General features: G+C 27.7%; 1 protein-coding gene across 1 annotated transcript; it reads right to left on the reverse strand.

Annotated features, from left to right (window-relative positions):
• Nucleotides 1-1061: 1061 nt before the first annotated feature.
• Nucleotides 1062-7586, reverse strand: LOC107028183 (putative glucuronosyltransferase PGSIP8). Its single transcript, XM_015229225.2, has 5 exons — nucleotides 6990-7586; nucleotides 2717-2975; nucleotides 2438-2639; nucleotides 2186-2333; nucleotides 1062-1850 (listed from the first exon to the last, which is right to left on the reverse strand). Exons 1-5 carry the CDS (start codon nucleotides 7244-7246, stop codon nucleotides 1307-1309), a joined length of 1410 nt encoding a protein of 469 aa, XP_015084711.1. The 5' UTR covers nucleotides 7247-7586; the 3' UTR covers nucleotides 1062-1306.
• Nucleotides 7587-13421: the final 5835 nt, after the last annotated feature.

Genomic DNA, 13421 nt, shown 5'->3' on the forward strand with positions numbered 1-13421 from the left:
CATTTTTGATTTCCCTGATCTAGCTTTGTCTTTTGCATATGAAGGCTGAGTTTGTGTTTGTGATAAAATTTTGAAAGATGGAGCATGAAATTCGTCTGAGCTTTGTTCATCATTCAACCTTTTGGATTTTCGCGGGGTTTCATTGCCTCTCTTCGACATTGTACAGTTTTTTAAGTGCAAGAGATGAAGATTTGAGTGCAGAAAAGGAAGATTTGAGTGCAAAATAGTAGAATTGGAGAAGACGACTGTTAAGATTGAAAGTTTTTTGAGCGTGCAAAAGAGATGATTTGGTAAAAAATTAATTGTTAGGCGTGCAAAAGAGATGATTTTGTGAGGATTTGGGGAAGAACAAAATTTTGGGGAATATAAATTTTTTTTTTTTAGATAACGTGTGACAGTTTTAAAATAATATTTATTTGAATTTACACTAGTTAAGAGTTTTGTTTAAAAAAGGTAACTTAAAATAATTAATTTAATTAACTACATTGGTTTAAAAAAGGTAACTGAATAATAAATGTAATTATTTAAATAAATTTATTATTATTTAAAAAAATTAATGAGAATAATATGTTTTTTCTTGATATGCTATAACTTGATAATAATATGCTATAAGTAGTTTATTATTAAAAAATATGTTTATAACTTGATATTTATCATCTTAAATGTGTGTGTAGGGTTGAAGATCCTCATTTCTTCCTTCTTCTCGTGGGTTTTCATATGCCCAAGCCCATGTTATGGTAACTGAGGCCCAAATCCACTTACCTGGACAAGGCCAGCCCAATTCTCTAGGCTGATTTGCATAAATGTCCCTTTTTAACTCACTATTTAAATTTTGTCCCTATTTTTAAAAGTTGTAAACATGTACCCTTTTCTTAAATGTTTATTATCTTTAATCATACATAACATGAACATTAGAATGTCGCCTAACGTTTAAGTAACTTACAACTTTTTACACATAATCTTACGTTTTCTCATATAAATTTCATTTTGCACCAAAAGAATTTATATTCCGTGATCTAAAATAACTCTATGTGTTATTCGAAAAACATAAAAGAGGGTAATTTACTAAATAGTTATCCGAAAATGGTAACAATGGGTGAGAAATCTGAATTTTGTTTGACTAATTTCCAAGTATAACACATACTTACAACAAGTTCATCCCATTTTTACATTGTCTAATAGTTCAAATAAGAATTTTGTAACACATCAAAGAATTTCTTTTGCTTGTATAAGAGCACAAGCACACTTTCCAAGAAAAAAATATATCCCCCTTTCAATATCATCACCTAACAAATTTTCCATTTCATCAATACAACTTGTTGAAACCAGCAGGTGCAGCAGATTCACTCAACCTAGGCAAGAACCCTTCTCTCTCAAGTGACACATTAAGACAAGACATTATCTTCACCAATGCTGTCCATGCCACGGGGGACGCGCAAAACGCGTAGGCAAATACAGCCAACGCTCTTACAATACCATCAGAATACCAAGGATAAGCCATGACCAAAAGTACCCCGAATATGCCTAGCCATGGCACGAGAACAGGCAGCATTGGCAACAAGAATGTGTTCATTGCTATACATGATAACGCGAAAGAGCCTAGTAAGTAGAGACCCCAACCGATGAGAGGATGAACCGTGTGAGGTATCAAGAAGAAAGGGATAATGTAGGCTGCAACAATGGACCATAACGCGATCAGCTTTAGGCCAGATCGTATTAGGAAAATGCTCTTGGTGTTTTCACGTCTATAGCACAACTTAGATAAGTTGGGACGTGCTACGCGTGTCATTACAATTATTCCAAAGTATAGTACAGTTTGGATCAGTACTAGTGGCCTCTCTGCATCATACCTGCCAAATGCCAAACATATTAAACTTTGATGAATGTACTCGCAACGTTCACAAAAAAGGGTAATTTCAGGTGATAACAACGATAACAGCAACGATATGAGGGAAAAAACAGGACATTATTGTCCAAAAAGAGCTCAAATGGAGCGACATGGATAGTCAGGATTCATATAAACTACGTTTCTCATTGATATTGAAAAAGTACAATGGTCAATCTAGCAAAATAGGTTAAATGAAACGATATGAATAGTGAGAATTGATATAACCGACCCAAACTTGGTCACAATTCATAGTTGCTTGTAGTACAGACATATCAAAACAGAGGATTTTCGTCTTACCCTAGAGTTTGAAGTCGTTGTTCATGCCACTCGATGCCCAAAGGAAGAACAGGCCACGACCACCAATACCACGGCTTTAACCATGGTGCACCGGGGAAAGTAATGACACTATTAGGTCCACATGGTACCGTCCAATGAAGCCTGAGATCTACAAGAGTTAAAAGAACAAAATCAGTATTAATTTCTCTGCTTCAGCATTGTGGAACATAACAAACGTTTGTCTAACAAAAACAACGCGACCTCAAAACTTACAATAATAAGAGGCGTCCATTTGGTAACCTAGAGGTAGTCGATAATTCCCCTGGAGCTTAGTACCATTAAGGGAAGGATGAAACATTGGCTGATCAAGCAAATCCGGGAAGTATGCTCCAATAAAACCTTGATCCGCGCCATCTGCATTGTCCATTCCAACCTTAAGCTGATGAAGCATGTCCTTGAATACAATTGTTGATGGCTGCAATGCAACATTTATAAGTAAACTTGTATAACGCGTCTAATACTACTTCATAGTTCGCGGAGAAAAGTTGTTACCTGCAATACAAAGAGGCCAGTATGGAATATGCAGGGGTTAATGAATACTGCACAAAATTGTCCACATTGGAACAATTCATCTGTTTTCTGGAGGAAAAGGTTGTCTGCATCAAGCATGATGACTCTTTCGTAATCTGTTAAGCTCCACGCGTAAAGCTTGTTCATCGTTAACTTGAATCTCAAGTTAAAATTGGATTGCCCTTTGTATGGATTGTTCAAATTTTCAACTCTCACTACCTTTGCACCATCTTCCTGCTCTCTGCACATCCAAATAACATACAATGAATTATTTCACATTTCTATTTTGTTATGATCCACATTGAGAAAATTCTTTTCTCTCCGTTTCAATTTGTTGTCATACTTTCCTTTTAGTCCACGTGACATGTTTAAGACCGCAAGATTAAAAAACATGTTGATACATTCTACGTATCTGAAGATCACAAGATTCAAAAGTCTTATTTAACAACACGTCAAGTCAAAACCAGACAAACAAATTGAAACGTAAAGAGTACTAACTTGATTGAGATACAATACAGAGAACAGACATTTCATTAAAGAAAGCTGTGATATGTACCAAACCTAGACTCAAACTATAAGAACTTTGACTAAAATTTTACGATGTATTTTTTCATTATATTGATATGCATAAAATTGCAATTTATAGTACTTTTCATATTGTTATTGAGGAAAAGTGTGGAACATATATTTAACCGTAAAGTTTTAAATTAAATACAAGGTTTAGCAACCAGTCTATTTCTGAACAAGTTTTTTTGGTCTGTTTAGGCTTTTAAACATACATACGGAGAACTATTTTTAACTACTTGTCTGAGTTGGTGGCAAAAATTAAATAATTATTTTTCTTAAAATTTTCGTATTTAAGAAAATACTTGTTTGTAATTGCATTTGGCTAATCAATTTCAGAAATACTTTTGTTAATACTTGAGTAGCTATTTGTGTTTGGTGGTTCAAAAGTGCTTTTGGAAAAGAAATTGTTTCTTTAGAATATGAAAAACAATTTTTGTTACTATTCGAAAACAATTGTTCTCTAAACTCTATAAAATAATTATTTTTAAAAAATTAGCTCCCACTAAGTTAGGGCACTTGAACATGATGTCTAAAAGAATTAGCATAGGCAATATTATCCACCGTCCGTTCACAATTGTTTGTCAGGGTAATTAAGATTATACGCTTCTCTCAAGGATAATTTAATACAAGATATAATTTGATTAATATAACCCTACTACGCTAACTTTTTAATTGAACAAAATAGAGTAATTATTAAGGATAGAATTGAAAAAAAAATGACTAATCATTTCTTAATTCTTTAAATTGATAATTAATCTTGAACATCTATTTTTGATATACCTGCTAGACAATTATGAACGGAGAGAGTATACACATTAGGAAACAGGAAATGGCAAATCTACTTTAAACCAAATTAGTGGGCTTAGAGACAAGCCATTAACAAACAAATCAAAAGAAGATATCATTTGTCTAATGTCTATGAAGTAATCAAATCATCATTATCCCTTTCATAAAGTAAAAGATATTAACTCATGTGATAAGTTATCTGTCATGTTTTATACTCTCTTCAAATATTTATCATGTTACGCTTATTAAAAGTCAATTTAACTAATTTTTAAGGGTAAATTAGATCATATTAATTCGATACTTAAAACAAAAAAATTAGATATTCTAAAACTATATGAAGAGTACTATAAATTACAATTTTTTGCATATTAATATGATGAAAAATGCATCGTAAAACGTTAGTCAAAGTTTTTATATTTTAACTCTAAAAATAGAAATCCTGACAAACAATACCGAACGGAGGAGTAATTATTATAGTTCAAAAGAATTGTAAAATTATACTCCTAATTGAACACTACTAAGTCAATTAATTGGACCAACACCAATGATTCAACTATTTAGAGATGTGTTTAAAATTTATACTTTTGAATATATTTAATGAATCTATAAACACATAATTATATAAATGATGACTAAAATTACTGAACTTTGTCAATTTTGTACTATAACATATGGTGTATCTGCCTTTGTTATTATCATTCTAAATGAAATTAGACCATCTTCATCTTTATCCCCTACAAGTTGTAATATACAACAAATGACATATACAATGTATTTCTACAAGTAGGATACGAAGAAAATAATGTGTATGTATTTTACATTACTTCCAAAAGATTAGAATAAGGAATCAGATGAATGAAAAAATCATGCACGTTGCTGTGCAAAAGACTTTTCATGCCAACTATATCTTTGAAATCAAAAGCTAGTAAACGTCTTTCTCCATTTTTAAGACAAACTAATTTAACCAAACTCCCAAAGTGCAGATATCTTCTATCATATTTTTAGATATTAGTACTCCGGTTATTCAAAAACTAGAGCATATATGTTCTTCACTCTAAAGGAAGACTAAATACGGACACGTGGCACAATCTTATTCGTCGATAAATATCAGATCGGTTGATAAGATTATGACACGTGTATGTCTATTAGTATAAAAGGTATATATGCTCTAGTTTTTAAACGGCAGGGGCACTAATGTCCTAAAAGTATGACGGAGGGTCTTTGCATATCATTTACGGTAGCTCGGGATATACTTGTCGTTTTTCTCTTTTTTTGGGATAATAATTGAGAAATCTTCTAAAACAACTAATATATTATTAAAGAGCGGAGCTGAAATTTTGAATTTTAATGTTTATTGAAAAATCTTGATGGATTTTAGGTAAAATATTTATACCTATTAAGTAGGTTTGATAATACAAAACACATGGTTTAGATTAAAGTTAGCGATTTTGCCAAATTTATAAGCAACACTATAGTTTCAAACCCTAGTTCAAACTTGGTGGATGGTTGACTCACCCTTTTTTGATTCAAAGTTTTTATGAATTTGAATTCATGGAATGGACTTAATTTATCTATCACACCCTATATACGATTATTATCAAATTTAAAATTTATGAATTTTAGATTTTAGAAAAAACAAATAGGTGTTACCTTATTTATTTGTACTTCTTATACAATTTAATATTTACGCTCTTGAGTTATGTCAAATTTGTAGACAAAATTATATTTTCATCCCAATGCATTATTTGAAATTCGATAGACCCCTCTACCTTTTTGAATTCCAAATTTTTGCTTAACAGAAACTTCGAACTCATGATATACGTCTAACACTCATTACCTATCGTGAATTAAATCCTACCACTAGACCAATATTTCAAGAGAATTTTTGACCTAATTTCTTACTTATTGCTTTGTGGCCAATGTATATTCTTGATTGTTGCGTCAATTAACATTGCACGATGACTCAAGCAGAAGTTATATGATAAAGTTATTATCAACCTAATATTAGTTTTGATATATTCTCTTCACCTCAAATATTTGTGATAGTTTTTAAAATTTATTATCTCAATTATTTATCATTTAGAAATTCAATGTAGAATTTATTATTTTTTTCTTTATTTTATTTTTAATAATAATTGTTCTTGAAAATTATCTCGAAGCATAAACCAGAATAGGTTAAGATGTATGTTAAAATATATCTTATTTTAGAAACGCGTATAATATGCTAGCAAAATCAAGAGAGATATTACTCATTAATTTCCTAATTATATTATGTGACCCAATTCAACGACTTCCAAATTATAAGATGGAATTTTTTTTTGATGAAAATAGAATTGACCCATTCATACTATATATTATATTAATTTAATTTATTCGTAGTGTCATTAAAATTCCACTGCCGTTTGACAAATGTTTGAAAATTCTTTTGTTCTTGATACAAATAAGATTCTCACTAATAAAAATCGTGATAAAATAATATATATTTAATCAAAAATTTTAAATTTAAATTTAAGTTTTTTTATATATAAAATTATTTTTAATAAATTTTTTTAATTATTTAATATAAAATTTTTCAATAATTTTAAATTTAATCGAACTCCAAGGCCTTCATAGACCCTCAAATGTGCAAGCTCACTGCCCATCTGGCAAATTAATGGTTAAAAAATTCAATCAAAATTTTTATTCAATTATTAAAAAATTGTCCAGTACGATGTTGCACCGGGCAACACCATGACTAATATAATTGAAAAATCATCGAAAATTATATAAAAGAATTTCGATATCGAATTAATCCTTCTAATATTTATCTTAGTATGTAATGTCTTGTTACGTAGCAGTAAAAATTTTACGTGTTTTTAATAGTAAATTTCGTAAATATAAAAACAGAGGAATTTGAACTTACAGAGTTCGGACCCAATGAAGAGGAACATCGAGAGAAGCAATAACGACGAGATCGGCGTCGACGCCGAGCCGGGAAAGTGATCGTAGCATGACACGTGTCGCGACGTAGAATTCATAATCTCTTGGTGTACCCATATACATCATGGTAGCATAGGCATTTCTGTGCATTCCTTTACTCGCCGGCGTCGCCGGAACTCCGACAACCACCGTCGTTAAAACGAAAATCAAAATCGAAATTAGTAACTTCAACTTACCCATAAAAAACAATCCTTTTTTTTTCTTTTTGGGTCCTTGATAAATTTGAAGAAACTCAAAAAAAGCTAATGAATTTTCGTAAAAATGAATCTCATTTATAAAGCATTTGGTTGTATCCTTTAAAGGGGTGTTAAAAAGTTCACCGGGAAATCAAGATTCCGGCGTAAAATGGTTAACTTAGCCTTAAACAGAGCAAATTTTGATCAATCTCAGCAATCGGAAAAACAAGATGCCGGCTTTGTTTTTATATCTTTGTGCTTTTTGATATTTTTGGAGAAAAATAGAAAGTAATTTGAGGGTTTATGGTATTGAAAGGGTTAAAGGACTTGTATAGAAGATGAAAGCAAAGATGAACCGGCTTTTATAAGTTTTTTTTTTTAAAAAAAAAATATTTTTATTTGACTAGACACAACAAAATATTATCGGAATTCGTTTTTATTTTGTCAGTTAAATATTTTAACTTATAAAATAATTATTTAAGTACTTCTAATATTATGTATCATGTCTGTGAGATATATAACAAATTTAATTTGAAGTGTTTAGTTGTTACTTGCTAATTGAGATCAAATTAAGTTGTCCAAAAATATAAAGTTTCAACGTGAAATTTTTACTTATAAATATTTATCTTAAGATTTGTTTAATTCAAATATACATTAATAAATTTATTCTATGAATAAATATTGTGATTTGTGTTAATAATTTATCACAAAAAAAATAAAATATTCCCTCATTTTATACCTGACGATAATAATTCCTCAGATATTAAGACATCGATAGTTCATAGTTCAATACTATACCTATTTTTAAGTATGGGGCTATTAACTCTAATTAAAATTAAGAACGTATTTACTAATCTTTGGTGGTTACGTTGGGATATTTGCGTTAATTCTATTGTTCCTTCGAAGTCTTCTTAATTATTTATATTTGGAAAAATGCACGTATTAACAAGTTTATTGGTTCTTATTAAATCCATTGTCCTTTAGATTTCTTTATTTTATCAAAAGTTTGAAATATCAATTTCTAAAAAATAATAACAATTCAATTTTGTGCCGGACAAATACTAAAATAAAATAGGTTACATCAAGCAACATAAACCTTGAAAATTCATGAATTAACTTGCCATGATTTATTTTAAATACCCCCTGTCTTTTATTTATGGTAAAAAATAATAAGTACTTTCATCTTATTTAATTAAGACAAAATTAATTATTTTTAATATTAAATATTTTTAAAATAAATTTAGCTTAGTTTTATTCATATGTACAATTTATTTAGAGCGACGTAATGGTGAAGTAATAGAAAAAGAATACTTAACAATTTTTTAGGAAACGTGCAAAAATTAAATGTAACAATTAATATGGATATATGTTACTGTAACTTGAATGTGATTTAGAGTCGTTTGTATAAAAAATAAATATATCTCAAGTAAAAAAGTACTCATTTTTATTAGCAATTTTCTCATCCATTTTTATTTGTTTACTATATAAAAATAATTGCTCAATTTAAAAAATTAAGAATAATTTAGTTTTTATTGTCTATTTTACCTTTACTATTAAATACTATTCAAAATTTAATACATTTTTTTTCCCAGAGTATTAAATTCAATATTCAAAGGTTACTATAATTGTATTACTCTTTTATTTATTGTTTTTGAAGATATATGTCAAGTCAATAGTGAACAACTACTATGAACTAGAGCGAATAGTAAAGAATGATCAACTTATTTTTCTATTATTTCTTTATAAGTTATACAACATCTAATACCCAGGTAAAAGTTAAGTTATTATTATGCTGATAGAATATGAAAATATTAATTCATATATCATCGATATATTCATAATTAATACATGCATAATTTTAACGAATTACTAAATAATTTCTGTATTAAAGGAAAACATTCCTTTCACTTGAAGTAAAGAAGTTACGTTATATAATTTGTTCTCATATTTCCTTTTCTCGTCCCTTAATTATCTTAATTATAAATAACTGCAAGAAATCTTTAACTGCCTTCTCTTTGCATTTATCTTGAATAAGTAAGTGGGACCAGAAACCACTCACTAAGCTAAGTATATTATTTATGTGAGACATAAAATAAAATTCTTGATTAGCTATACGATATAAACGTCAGTGTAATTAGTATTACATGACAAAGATATTTTAATTATGTTTAAAAATAATTGAATTAAATATTTTCTTTTAAAGAAATGCCAATAATTATTTTTCCTTCTTTACGTGTACAATTAGTTCAAGATACATTGGAATGGACCAACTATTCAGTCCCCTATAATTTCTTACAAATTGACATCATATTTTGGAGTGATAAATATTTATATATTTTTAATTAGAGATTTTAAGTTTGAGTTTCTTTGGATACAGAGTCGCTTTTGTTATAATGTATTTTATTTTTAACATGAAACTTTTCAGCTTAAATTAGGTATATAGCATATTATGTAGTCATATTCTCAAGTTATGGCACAAGATTTTGATTTTCATTCTATAACATATAATATATCAACTTGTAGCATTTCTTTCTTTATATGCTATAACTTGATAATAATATGCTATAAGTAGTTTATTATTAAAAAGTATGTTTATAACTTGATATTTATCATCTTAAATGTGTGTGTAGTGTTATTTTTATCAATAAAAAAAGATAAAAGAAAGAAAAAACAAATTTTATATGTGAAAAAAAAATATTAATGTAAAGAAGACTTCAAAATTTGAGTTAAACCCAATGTACAAGTTCTTGAGGATTTAGACTGAAAACGAATAATGATTATATTAACAGTATTTTTACATAGTATCAGAGCAGGACTATATCTTAATATGATGGTGGGTCAAACCTTAGCAAAGATGTTGAGTTTTAATGAGGGGTATATGTGACACATACAACAAAGAACAAATCTCTAAAAGAGGGATACACATAACAGCTTAGGCAAATCTCACGTCGAAATGAGAAAAAAAAATTAAAATGAGTTTAGAAATTAATGATCGAGACATTCTTTGAGTTAAAAATCTGATGAACAAATCCTTGTAAGATTAAACTCGGAGTGAAGAAAACATCAACAATTAGACCAGAGTCCTTACAAAATCTAAATAAAACTTATATAATGCTTTCTTCATCTCAAAATCAATATCATCTTTTGCCTATCAAAGAGTTAATGTAACTGTATTCTATAATTAATTTATTACTTTTAAAATTAAATTTAACTATTTCAAAATTATATTGAAAAACTCTATAAGTTTGCAATTTGCATATATTTTTTTCAAATTTAAAAAGGAACGTAACCCATTATTGGGTAGTGATAGCAATATCTCAAAAAGTTGTTCCTTATCATCATGTGATAGCAAAATTCTTATTATTTTTTTTGAAAAAAAATAATAGATCCCTTCAAAATTAAATATCTCAATGTCAATTTTTCCTATTTAGGTAATGTAAAGTTACGTAGTATTTAAGACACAATTAGCATCTAACAAGAACAATGCTATATCATGCAGTCCAAATCATCAAATGTAACTAAGCCATTAAGAAAATATCTCATCTCACTCTCTTAGAAGCGAAGTCAGAATTTTAATTTTATGAATTTAGATAAATTTAAAAATAACAACCTCAATTATTAATAATTGGATTCTAAATCCAATATGTGTAGATATTTAATGACTTTCTTAATCTAAATACACTTTCTAAACAAAAATTTATGAGTTCAATAGAATTCATATATAGACTTCTAACTCCGCCCTCGCACTCTCTCTAGAATAATGATATTTTGGTACTTGTGGTTGAAAATCCAAATATTAGATCAAACTTTCAGAATCTTGTTATATTATATAATGTAGAACAATATTATAGAATCTGTAGATGTGACTTTTTCCAAATTGTTTATCATGATTTATCCAATTAGAAGGAGAAAAAAAGGGCAAAAATGTGGACATGTAGTTATATAACTAATATATTCAAGAATATAATTATGAAATTATAATTTCTAATTAATTAGTCTTATTTGAAGGTTGAGTTCTAAAACATTCTTATCAATGCTTAAAAAAAAAAACCTTGTATTTGACTAATATATTTTTTTTTAAAAAAAAACATTTTGTCATACTAGAGTAGCAATTTGTGTTTGCAAAAAAATTAAAAAAACATTTTTGCCTTCCAAAACTACTTATTTATTTATTTACTTTAAAAAAAAAAAGAAACTCCACCAAACATATCTTTTTAAATTAAAAATATGCATTTTGGACCTTAGATAAGCACTCAAAATTCAATTATCGGACTCAAAAAATGGGTACCATAAAGCTCCCCTAGATAATCTCAGTCTAGTTATACAAAACTCAATAAGTAAACCGTATGTATGTGCCATTTTTAAAAGGTTCTTTGAATTTTCGTATCAAAATAAGTATTATTTGAGTAAAATATATATATTTATTAAAAATTAATATATTTTTTTATATATTTACTCTTGCATTATTTTAATAATAGATTTTCAATTTTATTTGTCACTTTTAACGTATCAAGAAAGAACGATTTTTTTGATCATATTTTACTTTTAACATCAAATTATTATTTTCCAAGACCTAATACAAATACACAACATCTATTGATAAAGTTGGTATGGTGAAATATATATGTTAATCGTTGTTTTCTCTAAACGTATCAATTTCAAATGAAACAAGTAAAAGTGAACAGAGGGTTACATCTAACTACTCCTATGTGATAAATATTTCTTCAGAAAGTGGAAGATAAGAATATAGTTGAAAAACATATATACTAAGTTTTGTCTTAAATTCTTGAGAGAATACTTATTTTGAGACAAACCTTTTTACTACTTAAATAACTTTAGTTTTAAACGAAAGAAGTATACTCCATAAAGAAAAATTACAATTAGTTGAAAAATCCTATAATTGTTGTATTTATTTACTTTAATAATTAAGTAAAATGATATGAGTATTGATTGAAAAAATCTACATTTTCCACCACTTAATTGCCTAAGTGCAAGACTTCCCAAGTCTTTTATTCCCCTATAGAAGGTGGAAAAAAGTATTCATTAATGAACATTTCAATAAAAACGAGTTTTCACTCAAAAGTTTGATAATTGGCAATTGACATACTTTTTTAGTTCAATATTGACTTTGTACGATTTTCCATAAATCTTTTAAAAATTTATTTAATAAGCTATTCATATTAATTCAATTTGAATACTAATTTTTCTAATAGTTATTTAAGTAGTATAAAGACAAAATTGAATAAAATAAATCCATCTATCTATTTAACTTGATTTGTTAAAATAAAGAAGTAAAACATGTGTCATCTTATTGCTTCGGGAAAAAAGGGTCTGCCCCTCAATTTTGTCATTTGGAGCTGATATACCCCTTGTTATGAAAGTGACTCGTATATGCCTTTATCGTTATACAAACGGCTCACATATACCCCTGTCGTTTCAAAATGAGCTCACATATACCCTTCATTTAACGGAAGTTAAAAAATTAGTTTTAAATTTATATTTTTTACTTTTATTTTTTTTTTTAAATTATTTAGGGTTATATATGATTTTTCTATCAAAGTTCGAGGTATATTTTAAATTTTTTTCATACATAAATTATTTTTTGACTTATTTTATTATAATTATTTGAGTTTCTTATTCTTATTTTATTTTCTTTCTTCATTCCTTAGTTTAAAGAAAATAAATTTACACTATTTTTATTTGTCTATATTGTAATTTGATTTTTTGTATTCGAAGAAAAAAGTTTCTTCATTTACAATAAGTTTTACAAGAATATTAGTGAAACATAAATAAATTTGATTATCAAAATAATAATTCTAAATTAGTCATTGAAATAAAAAAAAAAGTCAAAAAAAATTATGTTTAATGAGGATTAAATTTAATAATATGGAATTATGTTTTTTAGAAAAAAATAATAAAAAATTAGATTAAAATTAAATATTTTTCATTTCCTTTAAAGAAAAAGGGTATATGTGAGTCATTTATTTATAAATAGGGGTATATATGAGCCACTTTTATGACAAGGAATATTTCAACTCTAAATGATAAAGTTGAAAGGTATATCAGATCCTTTCCCTATTATTTTTTCTAAACTTATGTCAGTTTCAACGATTCTCTATTTCAATAGCCTTAGCTTCTTCTTTTTCGATTAGATCGAAATAGTTAAAGTAGGATTAACA

Source organism: Solanum pennellii, chromosome 8 (assembly GCF_001406875.1).
Source record: "Solanum pennellii chromosome 8, SPENNV200".
Lineage (NCBI taxonomy): Eukaryota > Viridiplantae > Streptophyta > Magnoliopsida > Solanales > Solanaceae > Solanum > Solanum pennellii.